The sequence below is a fragment of the Phascolarctos cinereus genome, unplaced genomic scaffold (genome assembly GCF_003287225.1).
Source record: "Phascolarctos cinereus isolate Bilbo 61053 unplaced genomic scaffold, phaCin_HiC Scaffold_4;HRSCAF=312, whole genome shotgun sequence".
In the NCBI taxonomy this organism is placed as follows: domain Eukaryota; kingdom Metazoa; phylum Chordata; class Mammalia; order Diprotodontia; family Phascolarctidae; genus Phascolarctos; species Phascolarctos cinereus.
This window is the reverse complement of record NW_027555847.1, coordinates 355,259,866-355,277,889: the sequence shown is the minus strand read 5'-3', so window position 1 is coordinate 355,277,889 and position 18,024 is coordinate 355,259,866. Positions and strand designations below refer to the sequence as shown.

The 18,024-nt window shown below is 35.7% G+C and overlaps 1 protein-coding gene across 1 annotated transcript in view; it reads left to right on the top strand.

The window, feature by feature from the left end:
- NIPBL (NIPBL cohesin loading factor) overlaps positions 1-18,024 on the top strand; it is a 266,866-nt gene that overhangs the window by 125,803 nt on the left and 123,039 nt on the right. The window contains 2 exon segments of the mRNA XM_020995941.2: positions 10,581-10,724; positions 17,042-17,207. Coding sequence (XP_020851600.1) covers positions 10,661-10,724; positions 17,042-17,207 — 230 coding nt within the window. The 5' untranslated portion in view covers positions 10,581-10,660.

Genomic DNA, 18,024 nt, shown 5'->3' with positions numbered 1-18,024 from the left:
AGTGACTTGCCCAGGGTCACACAGCTAGTGAGTATCTGATGCCAGATTTATATTCAGGGCTTCCTGATTCCAGGCCCAGCACTCTACCTACTGAGCCACTTAGCTGCCCTTTTTAAAATACAGAAGTGCCAAATTTTCTTTCAGATCTTACGATGTTGTGGAGGTGGTGTGGTACTGTGTAGTTGTGTTGGATTTATAGTTCAAGAATCTAGCTTCAAATCCTGGCCCTTTTACTATCTTTTATACTTTCAATAAATGATTTCTATTCCCTGGACCTCAGTTTCTTCATTTGCAAAGTGAGGGGAGTTGTATTAGAAAGTCTCTTAAGGCCAACCCTCTACATATATGTATCCTTAATATCATCTCCCCTCTTCAACAGATTACCTATACTTTCTGATCACCCTTCCGCCTAATCTTTTGTTCCCCTCTATCTATTGGTTCCTTCGGTATCTACAAAAATGTCCAAATTTTCCCCATCCATTAAAAAAAGTACAAAATCTCTTTATATCTACTCCATCTTAAATCCTTTCATCAGGCTAAGCACCTATATTTCCTTGAACCTGTTCTCATGGAACGGCTTCCAGTCTCGACTGCTCGGGTCACTCCTGCTTAAAAATCTTTTCTAAAGCTTTCTGCCTAGAACTAAAACACAGTAAGTTGGTCTCACCAGGGCAGAATATAACCCCATTGAGCATTAGAATGGTCTTTTAAAGCAGATTAATAGAATTGTTCAACATAAATAGCAATAACAAGTATGATTACATCATATCTTATTTGAATCCATTATTCTTTTTACCTATGTAAATCAATTCAGTATTGAAATTTCATAATCCTAGCTTTATATTTGTTTTAATATAAAGTTATACTATAGTCCAATCTCTTGTTGGGTCATATATATCTCTCAGTTCTTTGTCATGTGTGTATGTAATTGATATTAAATTATTTTAAATCTGATAATATCTTTTAAAAACTCTTGAGAAAGTTTTTAGATTCATTTGCAGTTCTTTATTTCTGCCAGTAGATGGTAGGACTGGTTCTTTGAGATTACAGATTGCAATCTCTTTTGTAGATCAAGATAATATAAAGTGACTTCTTTGTGAAGAACCTGAATAAACTAAGGGCTAGAAAGTTTAAGTGCTCAAGTTTACGCTACTGCTTAGTGGAAGAGCACCAAGTACAACAAAGTGATCTCTTTTAATTTACATTCTTCTGCTCTTTCTATTATATCTTTTATATATCTTCTTCAAATGAGCTTTTTGTTGATTTGTCTACTGTTACATTTCATTTGAAAAATTAATGGGATCCCTATAAAGTTGACATAGTACGAAAGTATACTCTTTTCACTCAAATTTTGTTGAATTAGAAATTTTTTAATTGTTACCTTTTTCCTTATAATTCAGAAACTAGAATGAATTCTGATTTATCCTAGATGATAGAACACTGCATGAATAGTTGAAATACAGGTAGTCCAGACCAAAAGTCCATTTACAAATTAGTTTAGAACCCATAATATATTTTTCCATAGGAATTACAGTGGTAGTTAGGTTCCTAGACTAGGCTGCATCAGCCTATTTAAATCATAATGTAGTAAGCCGTATTGTTGCAGTGTTAGTAATTAAAATTAATGAGAAAGTTGCCACTCTTCTTTGATTCTTCTCTCTAGTCTTCATCCACCCCCACCCCCTTCCAGTCAGTTGCTAAGTCATGTAAATTCTACCTCCTTTATTCTATGTCTACTTTGTAATGAATCTATATGCTCGTCTCTTAACTCATACTTACCTGTGCTTACTCCATGCTTTTCTTCTTACCTGAACTCTTATCTTGGACTGGTCTGAATCAGAGGCCTTTAGAGACTATGTATGATATTGTGGTCTGTTATTTATTTAGAATAAGAGATGAAAATGGAAGGGAAGAAAAAGGATGACCAGAGAAATTTGATCTTCATTGTGTTTGCTTCAGTCCCACAGGGCAGGGATATAACTGACAAATGAGAATGAATTAAGTGATCAACATCACCTGTTTCTTGCTGAAACTTAATCTTTACTATTATCTTTTTTAATACAGTGTAGTATAGTCCATTGTGTGTATATGTATGTGAGTGTATACACACATATGTGTTGAGGGGTAGGTGTGTGAGAAGAGAGACAGACTTGCCTTCAGGCATTCCTGGGCAGAAATCACCATATTCCTGTTATCAAAAGGCAGAACTAGGAGCAATGGATGAACGTTTCAGAGGGAGATTTTGCTTCTATGTAAGGGTCATAGATTTAAAGCAGGAAGGAACCTTAGAAGTTGTCGAATCCAACTCCCATATTTTACTAATGAGGAAAAATGAGGGCTCTCAAAGGTTGTAATTTTCCCAGGGTAACACAGTTAAGTGGTAGAACTGAGATTTGAAACCAGGTCCTTTGACTCTAAATCCATGTTCTTTCTACTGTACTGCATTGCTTATTCACTAAATAGGTTAGAAAAAATTCGTAGCAGTTAGTCTCTTGGTCTGTAGTTCTTCCCTCTACCAATCCATCCTTTATACATATGCTATTATTATAATAATAATAATAACAACAAAATAATTAGTATTTATATAGCTCTTTAAGATTCATAAAGCATTTTATAAATTTCTCAATTTATCATAACAACCCAGGGAGGTAGGTTCATCTCCTTCACACACACATTGGAACTATAGTGGATTGATCCTATGTGTCCTTCTCCAAAAGTAGGTGTCTCTAATGAGCTCCCACTGATATTTTCTGTGGGTTGTAGTGGACTGGATGAGACATCATTCTGTTACTGTCACTCAGAGAACTAGCTGTGATGATAGTTGGAACCCAGGATTGGCTTTGATGAATAAAAGTCATTTTTCTTCCTTCAGTTAGTCAACAAGCACTGCCAGATCCAGGGCTAAATGCTGGGAGGCAAACAAAGGTAAATACAAGGAGTTCAGTACCTAAGAATTGTAAATGATGTTTCTAGTCAACCGTCGAGTCTTAGGATTTCGAACTGCAACCATTGTTCTTCTGTTAATGAATATCTGTACTAATTTATTCACTCTTTCACCTGGCTAACTAACCTATGGCACATATTGTGAAAGTGACTTCTGAAATTAAGCATTCTGACTTTGGCATAGAGCAAAGCTAACCTTTCCACCAGGATACTGAATACTTGGTGCTCTCCATGGGGAGATGCACTCAAGACAATCCATTGGGGTGCCTGAAAAAATATTGGAAATAAGGAAAATAGTATAGACATTGAGTGTGCTTACAGTTACCACAAGCTTCTGTCCTCCTTTACCTACCTATATTTACTGTGGGCAGTACTGGACAGTTAGTCCCAAGCTTCTCCCCAGGCAGATAGGTTGTCATTTTCCTCCCAGCTATTCCCCTCCCTGTGTCTTGTTTACCTTCCCCTGGCTTCCCTCCCCAATCATGAATCTTATTTAAAATAAGATTTTATCTTATTTTTTATTTTTTATCTTTTATCTTTCTTTATCTGATCTTTTTTAATTTCCAGTTTTTGTGTGCTTTATAAAGTACATGATATGGTTTTTATTGATGGAAAAAACAGTAACAAAGATGCATTACCATCTGCTTTACTACTGGGCTCTTCTAAGAACCATTGGGCCTTTCTATTGATTTATAGCTGAAAGCTGCTATTTATCTCCCTTCTATTATAGTTACATTTATAGACCTGGGAATCAACTCCATAGATGATACCACAGGATCTGAACAGTCACTGAGAAAAAAGTATAGAAAGGAAGGGGGGGGGGGAAATCCAAGACTGACCCTTTGGTTTTACCCACAGTTAGGTGACATGATATGGATGGTGAGCAGCAAAGGACTTAATCAGCATAGATAGGGAGACAGTTGAAAGTGAGAAGTCTCATGAAAACTCTAGAGGAGAAAAAGTATCCAGGAGGAAAGGGGTGGTCAGCTGTGTCAAATGTAGCAGAGAGAGCAAGAAAGATGAGGACTGATAAAACACCATCAGATTTAGCAATTTAGAGATTGTTGATAACTTTGGAGATTATATTTGACTAGCATTTATATAGCTCTTTTGCAAAATAAACTCATTACAAAGTTACTCATTTGATCCTCACAACCCTGTGAGGTAGGTGCTATTGCTAGCATTTTATGAGGAAACTGAGGCTGAGAGATTAAGTTACTTGCCCAGGATCACACAACTAAGCGTCTGTGGATTTTAACCTAGTTCTTCCTGGCTTCAATTCCAATGCTTTCCACAGCACCAAATAATTGTATCTAGAATTAGAGCTAAAACTTTGCCAGACTTCATAGCCTTCCCCTAGTAAAAGTCACCCGTCAGTTAAACTGTTTGGTTAAGGTCAGCACTATTAATATCAACAAGATCTGTCTAATTTGTTAGTAGTGCTCATTAAAGAAGTAGATTTTTAGTGAAGTACATAGCTATTTAATATAGATTCTAAGAGAAGACAGGGGTATGCAGTATTCATTTTGTGAGATGCTGAGATAGTGTGACAGTCCATATTTTTGTGAACAGTAGAAGAGCTGTGATCCATTTATGAATTCCATCCTAGACCATGGTAGGAAGAACACTGGATTTAGTCAGAGTTAAAAGTCTTCATCTTCCTCTACTATTTCAGTCTATGTGGTAGTAGAACAATAAGTCAACAAAAAGAAGCCCTGCTTAATGAATGTCATAGGTCTGTGTTAAGTGGATTCCTAAGTGTGTATGGATTAATATGTGCATGTGTATAGATTTAAATATGATTTTTTGCCACATGGTAGATCTGATTTTTAGTCTGCAACTGCACCTTCAGCCTATGAAACTTGATGCTATGCCTAGAAAGCGTTTTTGTTTTGTCTTGTTTTTCAAACCATCCAGGTCAAAGCTTTGATCTGAATGATATAAAAATATGTAAAATATTTGCTGCCATTTTATTTTGTGTTTTCATGTTTATACGTTTGTACTGCTATAAAATAAAATAGGTGTTGTGCCTCTCGAACCTTCTCACCCTCTTCACATCCTGCCCTGCCCCAAGCAATTTGAACTCTGCTTCTTACTAGTTATTTGACCTGTAGCAAATCAGTCTTTGAGTCCAGTGAGTCTACTAGCATTTATTAAGTATCTACTATGTGCCAGGCACTGTGCTGAGTAAGTTCTGTAATATGAAGAAGGACAAAGAGACAGTCCCTGATCTCAAGGAGCTCACAGTATAATGGGGAAGATAAAATGTAAATGACTATGTACAGACAAGATATAGACGGGATAAACTGGGGGTAGTATCTGAGGGAAGGCACTAAAATTAAAGAGTACTGTGAAAAGCTTCTCACAGAAGGTAGCACTTAAAGTGCAATTTCCTCATCTGTAAAATTGGGTGTGTGATGAAAGTATCTTGTTTTAGTGCTGTATGTGTATTGTTATTTTTTTTTAATTAGTTTAAGAATATGCCTGCTCCCTCTCACAATGCTATTATTTTTCCCTTCTTTACCCCAGCACATTCCTGGCACTTTCATTATTATTATTATCATCATCATCATCATTAAAGTTTTTTGATAATGTATAGAATGCTCTGCTCTAGCAGCCCCTTCTTTACTATAAAGATGGAGATATACTTCTCTGTCTTTTCTGTGGGACCATTATTGGTTTTTCAGTCCATGATCTTTTCATTTGTGTTATTGTAATTATTGTGTATCTTTTCCCATTCAGCATCATTTCATATAGATCTGAATGTTCCTCTGAATTCCTCAGTCATAATTTCTTACTGTAGAAACATATTCTATTTATTGCATTCATGCACCACATTTTTTCAGGCATAACTAATTAGTAGGCAACTGTTTTGTTTAGTTATTGCTTCCACAAAGTATGCTACTATGAATATTTTGATATGTAGGACCATTCTTTTTTTTCCTAGACCTCATTGGAATCTCTAATATGCCTAGTAGTGGAATCTCTGGTCAAAGGTTATTGAAAATTCATTCATTTTTCTTGCATGATTCCAAATTGATTTCCAAAATAGAACAGCTTACAGCATTACCAATATTCTGTTTGCCAGCCCTTCCAATCAGTCAGTCAGCAAACATTTATTAAGACATGACTATGTACCAGACACTGTTCTAGGGGTACAAAGACAGGCAAAAATAGAGAAATGGCTCCTGCCCTCAATGGGCTTAAATATTCTAATGAATATTCTTATTTTTCCTATATTCTGTTGTGTTTTTTTAAATAAGTTTTTATTGGTATCTTTTGTTTATTGCGTTGACTAAATGACTAAATTTTTCCTACCTTCCTCCCTCTCCCTTTAAGGGAATAAAATGATTACTACATTGAGTAAGCCTGAAAATATATGCAGAGTTTCACACCTGCAAATCTCATACCTCTGCAAAAGAGTAAGGGAAAGTGTCTTCTCATTTCTTTTCTTTGGGACCAAGCTTGTTTTTTGTAATTCTGCAGTGTTTGCTTTTATTCAGTTTTTAGTTGTTCTTTCCATTTACATTGTTGTAGTCATAGTCAATTTTTTTTTTCTTGGCTATGATTACTGCTTCACTTAGAAAAGTCTTTTTGTGCTTCTTTTTATTAATCATATTTATCATTTCTTATAGCACTGTCCATTACATTTATTTTCCACCATTCGTTTAGCCTTCCTTCCGTCAATGGGCATCTACTTTGTCCATTATGCCATTTTTAAAAAACATTTCCATAGTACAAATTTTACCTTTAGGATATCATACTATTGTGTCCAATTCGAGATACAATACTTCCAGTTAAATAAATATTTATTGAGCACCTTCAGTGTATAAGACAGTGAGAAGTATTATATAAAGGTGAATAAAACATAATCCCTGCTCTAAAGTAGTAAGTAGGGAGAAATAATACATGTATTAAAGTAAATACAATACAAAGTAGATTATAAATAGGTACATAGTAACTAGGAGTTCATAGGAAAGGAAGGGATAATTTATGACCAGAGGGAAAGATATTTCTTGTTTCCTTAAAGAGAGAGATTGACAGACTAACTATACAGTATGTGCAATGGCAGGCAACCAGAATTTTTTGAGAGAGAGGTGTTGAAAATACATTGTCTGAGGATTACCAAATCTTGCTCTTTCTATCTTTACAGCATCACTTGTGTCAGCCTCTTCTCTCTACTCACACAGCTACAACCTTAGTTCAGGTCCTCATCACTTCTCACTGAGATTATTGCAATAGCATAATTAGCCTCCCTGCCTCAAGTATCTCCTTACTCCAGTCTATCCTCCTACAGTTGGCAAAGTACTCTTCCTTAAGTGCAGATCCAGCCATGTGATTTCCCTTTTTAATCAACTCCTGTGGCTCCTTATTAACTACATCATAAAACATAAATTCTCTTTAGCTTTTAAAGACTTGCACAACTTGGTCCCAACTTATGTTTACAGACTCACTGAACATTATTTCCCTTCCCACACTCAACAGTACAGACAAATTAGCCTTGTCTATATACACTGCATCTCCCATCTTTGTCCTTTACACTGGTCGTCCCTCTTGCCTAACATGCAATCCCTCTTCAGTCCCCCACAGTCTTCTTAGAGCTTCTTCATGGACCTTTACCTAATCCCTTTAGCTGCTAGTGCCCTGCCTCTCACATTACTTTGTATTTAATTACTTATTATTTATTCTTTTTATATTTATTCTCTACATCCTTACATGTGTTGCCTCCTCCTTTAGAAAGTAAGGTCTTTTGTTTCATTTTATTTATATTCCCAGTACCTAGTAGACTGCCCTAGTAGATGCTAAATAAAGCTTTGTTGATTGATTAAGGAATGAATGAATGAATGCTTGTGATTGGAAGATGAGGGAAGGGAGAACCTTCTAGGGAAAGGGGAAAAACAAGGGAGACATGATATTGAATTTCCTACATTTGAAAAGCTGTCATATCAGTGGAAGAATTGGCTTATTTTTGTTTCATTGGTAAGAGCTTGGACCAGTGAGATGGTATTTAAAGGGGAACCAGATTTCAGTATAAAGGTATGAACTAATTAATTAATTAAGCCATCTATTAAACATTGAGAAAAGCAGGCAATTTGATATAGGTTATATTTGGGCAGTCATGTAAAACATACTTCTATATATAGTCATGTTGCAAAAGAGAACACAGGACCCCCTCACTCCCCCCCAAAAAAAAAAAAACCACACAGGAAAAATGAGAAAGTTTTTTAAAAAGTATGCCCAGACTCCATCAGTTCTTTTTCTGGAGGTGGATAACATTTTTCATCATGAGTCTTTTGGAATTGTCTTGGATCATTATCTTGATCAGAATAGCTAAGTCATTAACAGTTTATCATAGAGCACTATTGTTGTAACTGTGTACAATGTCCTCCAGGTTCTGCTCACTTTACTTTGCATTAGTCCATGTAAGTCTTGGTTTTTCTGAAAGCATCCTGCTTATCATTTCTTATAGCACAATAGTATTCCTTCACAATCATATACCACAACTTATTCAGCCATTTCCCAATTTATGGGCATCCTCTCAATTCCAATTCTTTACCACCACAAAAAGAGCTGCTATAAAAGGTTTTGTTACATGTAGGTCCTTTTCCTTTCCTTTCCTTTCCTTTCCTTTCCTTTCCTTTCCTTTCCTTTCCTTTCCTTTCCTTTCCTTTCCTTTCCTTTCCTTTCCTTTCCTTTCCTTTCCTTTCCTTTCCTTCCTGTCCTGTCCTGTCCTGTCCTGTCCTGTCCTGTCCTGTCCTGTCCTGTCCTGTCCTCCTTTCCTGTCCTTTCCTGTCCTTTCCTTTCCTTTCCTTTCCTGTCCTGTCCTGTCCTGTCCTGTCCTTTCCTTTTTCTTTGGAATGCAGACCTAGTAGTGCTATTGCTGGGTCAAAGAGTATGCCCAGTTTTGTAGCCTTTTTGGACATAGTTACAAATTGCTCCCCAGAATAGCTGGATCTGCTCACAACTCCACACCAACGGTGCATTATTGTCAGTGGAAGTTTTCAAGCAGAGACTAAAACTCTTATATTTGGAAGAGAGATAGGGGTCAAGTGACTCACAAGATCTGTTCCAACTCTGAGATTCCATAATTTTTCAGACTCTTTGCCCCAGAATGTTTTCTTATGCTAGAATTTCTCTGTTCACACCAGGATTGTCTGTTCATTTGCTTTGTTATACTTTTTACCACTTACTTTCCCTAGGTTATCTACTAGTAATGCATTTGCTTGACCCTCAGTTCCAAAATACCTCTTGCAGTCAGTTGTCTGACAAAAGTAATTACAGAATTTTGAAGTGATGTCATTGGCAAACTGGTCCACTTCATGCCTGAAAATCTCTTAATACAACGTATTTGACAAGTGGTCAGTGCTCTGGGCATACAAATAGAAAAGTAAAGCAGTCCATGCTGTCATGGAACTTATAGTCTAATGAAGGAAACAATAATTAAGGAAGGATTCAGCTGCTAGTCAGATGAAAAGGTCCCGTGGTCATTAGAGTGCAGTAGCAAGACAGATGGTAATGATTCTTCTTTAATGTCATTTCCACTGTTAAAATCATATACATTTCTGATTTTGAACCATTGGATAGTGCTAAGGACTTTGGGGACAGGATTTCTGTTCTAGGTCTTTGGTGGCATCTTCAGGAGCAGTTGCCATGCTGCATCTCCATAGGGTTTGTTTCCCAGGATGATGGCTGAGAGCACTGGACTGGAAGCATTGTTGTTCCCAGTGTTCTTGAGTTCAGGGTATTGGACTGTCTCTATCAGGATCTGAAGAAAGATGGTGGTCAAGGTGATTTGACCCAATCTCTTCTGCTATGATAGAATCTTTTGTTTCATTAAAATTTTACTAAGGGTGTGCTGTGTATAAGATACTGGATGCAAAAATTAATTTTTAAAAAAATTTCAAACTTCACAAACATTACTGTCATGATTATATATGCACATACCTAAATAAGCCTTACAGCACCAGCATGGCCGGGGGGGGGTGTCTTTTCAGGACACAACAATTATGATCTAATTGGGAAAGTAAGTAAAAAACTGAAAATTAAGAATAAGTAAATTACAAAAACAGTTATAAGGACTTTATAAGTACCATGAATTTCACAAAGTTTGAGGTCATTGTTCACAGACTTAATGGATCTGGAAAATAACAGGAAGGAAGGAAGTCTTGAACTAGGCTTTGAAGGATATATAAGTATCCAAATGATATGTTGGCTAGATGAAAAGAAGGGAAAATTATCTAAGCAAAGTACCAAGGGTAAGAAAACACCAGAAATCTTTGACAACACTGAGTTTAGTCCAGGTGGACCAAGAAAAACAAAGTCTTATAAAAGAGCAATTGATAACAGGATTGGGAAGATAAGTTGGGACCTTTTTTGTGGAGGGCTTTGTACTGAACTAAATAGTTTGGCCTCTGTATAAAAGGATTATTTCAGTGCTTGACAAACTGGTAACCCTCAGTGTGGTTATACAATAATATATTTGAAAGACAGAGAACAGTGTTGTTCCTTTTCTATAGATCTTCTAGTTTTGTGTTCAATTAAAAGTTTGTCTTTTAATGTTATTTTTATTGTTACTAGTCACCATCTATTTTTTCCCTCCAATTTTACAAGTCATTTTATGTTTTTTTGTTTTGCAGTGTTTGGGAGATGGGAAGTAATGATAGCTGGCACCTAAGTTAAAGTACTTGTGTAGACAACACCATCCCAAAATTTCAGGATGAATGGGGATATGCCTCATGTTCCCATCACTACTCTTGCGGGGATTGCTAGTCTCACAGACCGTAAGTAGATTGTACTTCATTTTAATTACAGGATTTTAGCACTGTAAAGAACCTTTTATTTCACCTAATCCTTTCCCCTCATTTTAGAAAGAGCAACCTGAGATTGACAAGTGAAGAAAAACAAACTTTGCCGAACTGATGCAAAAGTCTTGAGAACATATGGTTAGATCCCTAAATCTCCATATAGTGTGAAAACAAAAGGATATCCCAATCTTGAAATTCATTAATAAGAGCCACAATATTACTATGACTAGTAGACAAGGGATTCCATACTGAATAAATTCTTAACGAAATATATAATGTTTTTTAAGCTTATTAGTATTTTCAAAACACCAAAAAAGAATAATATCATTAGCTTTGGTACCAGTAATAGAAGTAATCAGATTTTGTGTCACACTGCACATGAGTAACAAAAGCATTTGTTTAAGGTACTGCCCCTTTCATTTGTGAACAATTTGGTTACTGCAAGGGGGGGGTGTTATTGTGTACAGAAATTTTATGAATTCATTTGTGTGGTAACATAGTCTCTCTGACAAAATATTAAGAACACAGACTATTCTGAGTTCTATATAGAGAACTACTGCAGATAAGTATACTGAAAGGACTTTTTTGAAGGTAATGTGCCTTGCACATATAATGTGGTAAAATAAATGTCTTTCATTTAAAAGGCAAATCCTATATATAAACTACAAAGAAGAAATAACAAACTATAAGGACAAGAATTATAATCAGAAGGGACTGTGTAAAGATTCCAGAGTAGAAATAAGGAAGCAATCCAAAAGAAAATAAAGAATAAGAGATGAAAAAGCTAAAAGCAGGAGACTAGAAAATGAAAGCATGACTGAGCTAATAATAAGTAAGACCAAGAACCAATAAAAATTGAAGTATTAGCAATTTTTTGGAAAGGGAGATAAAACATAAATCAACAAAAGTACAATAAAATATATCAAAACAAACGTAGATGAGATTAGGAAATCACAGATTGTGGGAGGGGGTAATCAGAAGCCAACACTTCTAAGGAGGGACAGGGTCAAAAGAGAGAATAGAATAAATGGGGGGGGGAATAGGATTAAGGGAAACATACTTAGTGTTTTCACTGTATGTCTACTGTGGAAGTATTTTGCATGACTACACATGTATAACCTATATTGAGTTGCTTGCCTTCTTAATGAGGGTGGGTGGAGAGGGAGAAAGGGAGAAAATTTGGAACTCAAAGTTTTAAAAACAAAAGTTAAAAAAAATATTTTTCACATGCGGCTGGGAAATAAAGTTATACAGGCAATGGGGTATAGGAATCTGTCCTGCCCTACAGGAAAATTGAAGGGAAAGGGGATAAGTGAAGCAGGGAAGAGATAGAAGGGGTATTCAGAATGCATGCCATCTTGGGGTGAGGGGAGGGATGAGATGGGGAGAAAATTTGTAACTCAAAATCTTGTGAAAATGAATGTTGAAAACTAAAAATAAAAACAACAAATAAAAATATTTTTAAAAAATTAGGAAATTTTCAAGGATAGTACGCAAAAACGTATATTAATACATCAGAAAGCTTAAATAAAATAGGTTAATATTTTCAAAAATGCAAATGAACAAAACTGATAATACAAAAAATTTATCACTTAAATAGCAAAAATCTCAGAGGAAGAAATAAATCAAGTTAACCTACTCTCCCACCTCATGACCCAAAAAAATCCTACCAAGTCACTTGTATGAGTTCAAGAGAAGATTTTCTTTTTTTAAATCTCCCAAGAGCAAATACTTCTTTTAACATAGAGATCAGTTAAAATATAGAGAAAAAGTGAAATACTGCCAAATTAGGCAAACACTAAAAAAAGTTAATAACTTTATAACTTTTTTAAAGACTAGATCAATGATTTTATCATTATAAGGAGCTCCCAGTGAGGAACTTCCTCTGTCAATATAAATGGGCACCTCCTCTGCAATTTACAGTCATAAGGGAGTTGCCTGGGGTTTTGAAAGGTTGTGGCTTGCCTTGGATGCGGAGCCAGTATTTATTTGTAAGGTACACACCTTGACTCTAGGACCAGCTCTCTGTCCATAGTGCCTCTGTTCCCTAATAAATATAGATGTAAGAATACTGTATTAGTTTACTAAATATAAATGTAAAAATACTGCATTAGTTTCCAAATTAGCAATACATTTTAAAAATTAAAAGATCATGGGCCTGAGATTGAATATAATCTTTGCCCCTAACTATCTCTTTGACTATGGTTTAGTCATTTAACCTCTTCTAGGCACCCTTTGCCATATTATGTAATATGAAGGGGCTAGTCTTAATCATCTTGCAGCTCTAATTCCTATGACCTATCTTTATTCGGATTAACATCTTTATGTAATAAAATGTTCATATAAAGGCAAGATTAAATTTATTCTCCTTGGCTTCAGAGAGTAGTACTAGGATCATTGGGTTAAAATTAAATGAAATAACTGGGTTTCAGTTCAGTAGAAGAAAAAAAAATTTGAATATTAGTGCTGTCCAGAAATGAAAGCAACTGCTTTGGCCTCATTGGAGTTGGGACAGGAGATGGTAGTGATTTCTATGTCTTTATCCTCAAGTCTTCCATTGGAGGAAATGCAGGTTGATCACTGGTCAGGGATATTGTAAAAGTGATATTTGATTCTAGTAGAGATAGGAATAAATGACCAATAAAATATCCTTACAACTTTTAAGATACTTTGTTATGCACAGAGTGAGTTCTCAAGATTACATTGGCACAAAGGGATGTGGGTTTAGGAGAACCTATTGATTCATTAGTATAGAGAACTCCCAGGCAGGTCATGATCTTACCTGTACCTTATTGTTTTCCCTAAGGCCCTTGACTAAGGTGACATATCTAATTAATATACGTGAGAGGTAGGACTTGAAACCTCACATAACATAGAACTAAAACACATATTTGCTTGATACTCCCTATTCAAAAATAAGCAACATATTTAAGCCCTTCATCCAGCTGGTCCCAACTTACTTTTCCAGCTATATTTTTCCTTTCGCACATTTTCCCCTCTAGACATATTAGTCACTTAGTGCTGAAACCTAGGTCAAATCAACATTTCACATCACATTCATTAGCCTGTGTGCTCCTTGAGCAAGTTCTGTGTGTATGTGGTTTTTGTTTTTTGGAATTTTTTGTTGTTGTCCTTGTTTTGTTTTTGTTGGTTTGTTTTGGTTTCCCTTTAAGGGAAATGTCATTTCTTTGTTTACCTAGAGATTAGCATAGTACTTAATAAATGCTAGTTGACTGACTGACTGAAAGGCAAAAACTGTAGCTTCCTTCAAGGAGTTTACAGTCTAAATGGAGAGACAACATGTCAACAACTATATATAAACAAGATATATACAGGATAAATTAGAGATGGTCATTGAGGGAAGGCGCTAACATTAAGCGAGGCTGAGAAAGACTTCATCAAGAAGGTAGGATTTCAGTTGAGACAGGAAGGAGACAAATGAGGAGGGAGAGAAGAACATACAGGCATGTGAGATAGCTAGTGAAAACACATTCAAATTTGTGACATTTCATATCCTATCTCCATACTTTTGCACAAGGTATCCCCAGTGTCTGTAATTCACATTCTCCTTACCCAAAGCTAAGAAAATCCCTAAATTTCTTAGACCTTTCCGAACTCTATCTCAATGTTTTCTTTCTTTTGAAGTTATTTTGTATCTTATATATATGTTTTGTATTTACTTGTGTATAGTTTGTTTCTCTCTCTCTGACTGCTGTTAGAGTCTAAGTTCCTTGAGGCCAGAGACAGTTTGATTTTATTTTGATCTTTATGTCACCAGAACCTAGCGTTTGTGTGTAGCAGGTCACTGAAGGTCATAGCTGTAAAGATCAAAAGAACTTTAAAAGAACATCTAATCCAATCTTCTTGTTTTAATAGACATTTACTTGAATTTTGTTCACTGTTTTATTTGTGGAATTGAACTGAATTAATCATTCCGAAGTAGGATTTGTACCAGATTTGTAAGGCTTGTTCATATCAAAACAACTATCATATAATGCAACATTCATCTTTACTGATGTTTTAATTCATGTAGGGAACTCCCAGTGATGCTGATCAGCAAGTATTCTGCAACTTTATTGTCTTTCAAGAGTTTTCTGAGGCACTTAGGAGGGCACATAGATTGCTAGTCAGGTCAGCTTTCTTTCCCCTCTGCTCTATGTCAGCCAGAAAAACCCACCAAACATATATACACACCAAAAATAATTGGAAAAGAGATACATATTTTTCTTGACAAAATTAAAAATATCTAGCTGAAGCCATTATATATAATGTGGAAACAGAAGCATCCCTACCAAAAAAAATTTGCAAATGAAGGTTGATAAGCACTTTAGCCACTTCTTTTGTTTTTGTTAACCAGTAACTCAATTTTGTTTTCAGCTCAGAATTCATCCCTCCCTCTCACTGCCCCTCTTTGAGAAGCCAACAAAAACAAAACCCCTTACAAATGTGTATCATAGTGCAAAAGAAATTTCAACGTTGGCCACCAGTACTCCTCCTGCCCCTCCCCAAAAAAAAAGATGGAAAGAGAAGAAAATATGTTTCAGTCTTCACTCCAAGTCTGTCTGGAAGTAGATATTATGTTTCATCTTTGATGCCTTTGGAAGTGTGGTTGTTCATTGTATTGATCAGTTACTAAGTCTGTCACAATTGATTTTCTTCACAATATTGCGGATACTGTGTAAATTATTCTCCTGACTCTGCTTACTTCACTTTGCAATGTTTCATACAAGTCTTCCAAAGTTTTTTTGAAACCATCCCCTTCATCATTTCTTACATCACAGTAATATTCCATCGCATTCATAGACCATAACTTTTTCAGCCATTCCACAGTGAATGGGAAGTTTATAATTCTTTGCCACCACAGAAAGAGTTGCTATAAATATTTTTGTACATATGGATCCTCTTCCTCTTTCTCTGATCTCTTTGGGATATAGAGATGTAGTAGCACTTCTGCCACTTTTTCTAACATGTAGTTTTGGAACAGTTAGCAAGTACAACAAGAAAAGAAAAAGACAAAAGAAATAATATTGGAAATGCAGCAGAATATTTTTTGCAAGGAGCATGGATTAAACCTAGAAAACCCATCTACCTTATCAAAACTTAATTGAGGCATTAAATGAGTTCAACAGAGTTGTAGTGCACAAAGTTCTCATAAATCATTATCTTTCTTAAATACAAGCAGTAGAGACCAAAAAAATATCACAAAAAGAAACCCCAGTTTACATTAAGAACCTATAAAATATTTGGGAATTAACTTCCACATATTCTTGAGAAACAAGAGCAATTGGTAGAGTTACATTGGTAGAATTGTGAACTGATGTAATGAGGTGGGGGATATATAAGGTCTGGTAGTACTCCTCAAAAAATAACCCTATCCATTGACTTATTATTTCCCTTATTCAGGATATTCTGAGTGTGCTATAAGAAAGGCAGAAGAAAGGAAAGAACTATATGTTGAAGAATATCTGTAGCAGCATTAACAAGTTAAATGTCTAATTAGTGAATAGTTTGTTTTTTTAAGTTGTGGTACATTTATATATTAGAGTATCATAGTGCAATTAAGTTTGATATTTATAAAAGGATCTAAATAAGACTGGAAAGACCTTAATGAAAAAAGTGGAACCAGAGAAACAGGCCACACACTCTTAGACTATGTAAAATTGAAATGAATGTAGTCGGGGAGGGAGCAGCAAAGATGTTGGAGACTCAGAGTAACTGCAAAGTTATTGTGGAATTTTTTATGTGTGGAATTTTGTTCATTTAAATATACATACTTACACAGCAAGTTTGATTGCTTTATTGATGTTTTATAGTCATTACCAGTTTATCGAATACTTAAATTGGTCTTTGATCTTACTAGTGTGGGTGCTCTCTCCAATTATACAGATCCCAGTCTGTCCACATGTGACTTTTGTTCATATTCTTCCTCAGTTTAGTCACAGCTCTACCCTGTTGTTAGGGGCCTTCCTCAGTTTTTTTGTAACAATGCAGGAGTACCAGTGAAGCATTTTGTCTCTTACTTTTGCCACGTGACCAGCCTGTCTTTTCACTCATGTCTTTGATGACATCTTGTACCTTACTCCTCTCCAATAATTCTTTCTTAGTGTTTTACAGCTTTCCTGCCTCTTCTGGTCTCCCATCCACCTCTCATATCCTTGGGCAGTCCTCAATTTAAATTCTGTAATCTTTTTCTTTTCCCCCAAAACAAATTGTCAAGTAGTTCCCTTAAGGAAAAAAAATGTAGTATTTTTTATGTTGGAAAATTTCTGATATTTTATTTTTATCCCAAATAGTCTTGAATCAGTTGCCTCTTCCATCTCCTTTACCTGCTACAACTACAAAGAGCCTTCTGTTTAATGGACGAATAGCAGAAGAGGTAAACTGCCTTTTGGCCTGTAGGGATGAAAATTTGGTTTCACAGCTTGTTCACACTCTCAACCAGGTGTCAACAGATCACATGTAAGTACTGTCTACCTTTCTACCTAAAAGTAAATAAAGTTCAGATTTTTTTTCCTACCAATATAATTTATATTGACCGTTTTTTTTTCTTTGACTTCAATCCCCAAAATATAGTCATTGTTGGAGGCGGGGGGGGGGGTTATTATGTAAATAGCAAAGTTGATGACCACAGTGCAATAGGAAGAGAATGAAGTTGAGTTAGGTGCATTTATTTTGATTTTTACAATTCTGCTTGAATCAATCTTAACCCCTCTACCTGTCCAGAGTTCTTCATAAGTATTACTTTCTCTTTTATAGTGATGCTGAAGGTACCTAGGATACTAATGTAGTATTTAGGCTATATTATTAGCTTTGAAGAGGTAGGGGTAAGGAGGTTGTTTCCATGTTTAAAATTAGATGGGTGAAATACCAGAAGGAACTCAGCAAGCTAGTTCCATGAACAGCTTACACAAAGTGAAGCAATTCCAAATATTTGGGATCATAGATTTAGAGTTGTACAGCTCTTGGAGATCATTTAATCTCACCTCCTCATTATATAGATAAGGAAACAGAGTCCTTGGGAGAGAAATGATATTGTGATACAGTCACACAGATAGTAAGCTGCAGAGCTGGTAATTGAACCCAAATCTTTTGATTCCAAGTGTAGTGGTTTCACACACACACACACACACACACACACACACACACGCAGGCACGTGCACACTGACATGCACACACTATGTCACTGTCATGTATCGGACTCTGAACTGATTTTGCAGATACTGGCTTTAAAAAAACAATACTATCTATCTAAAAATATGTTAATTTCAATGTAATT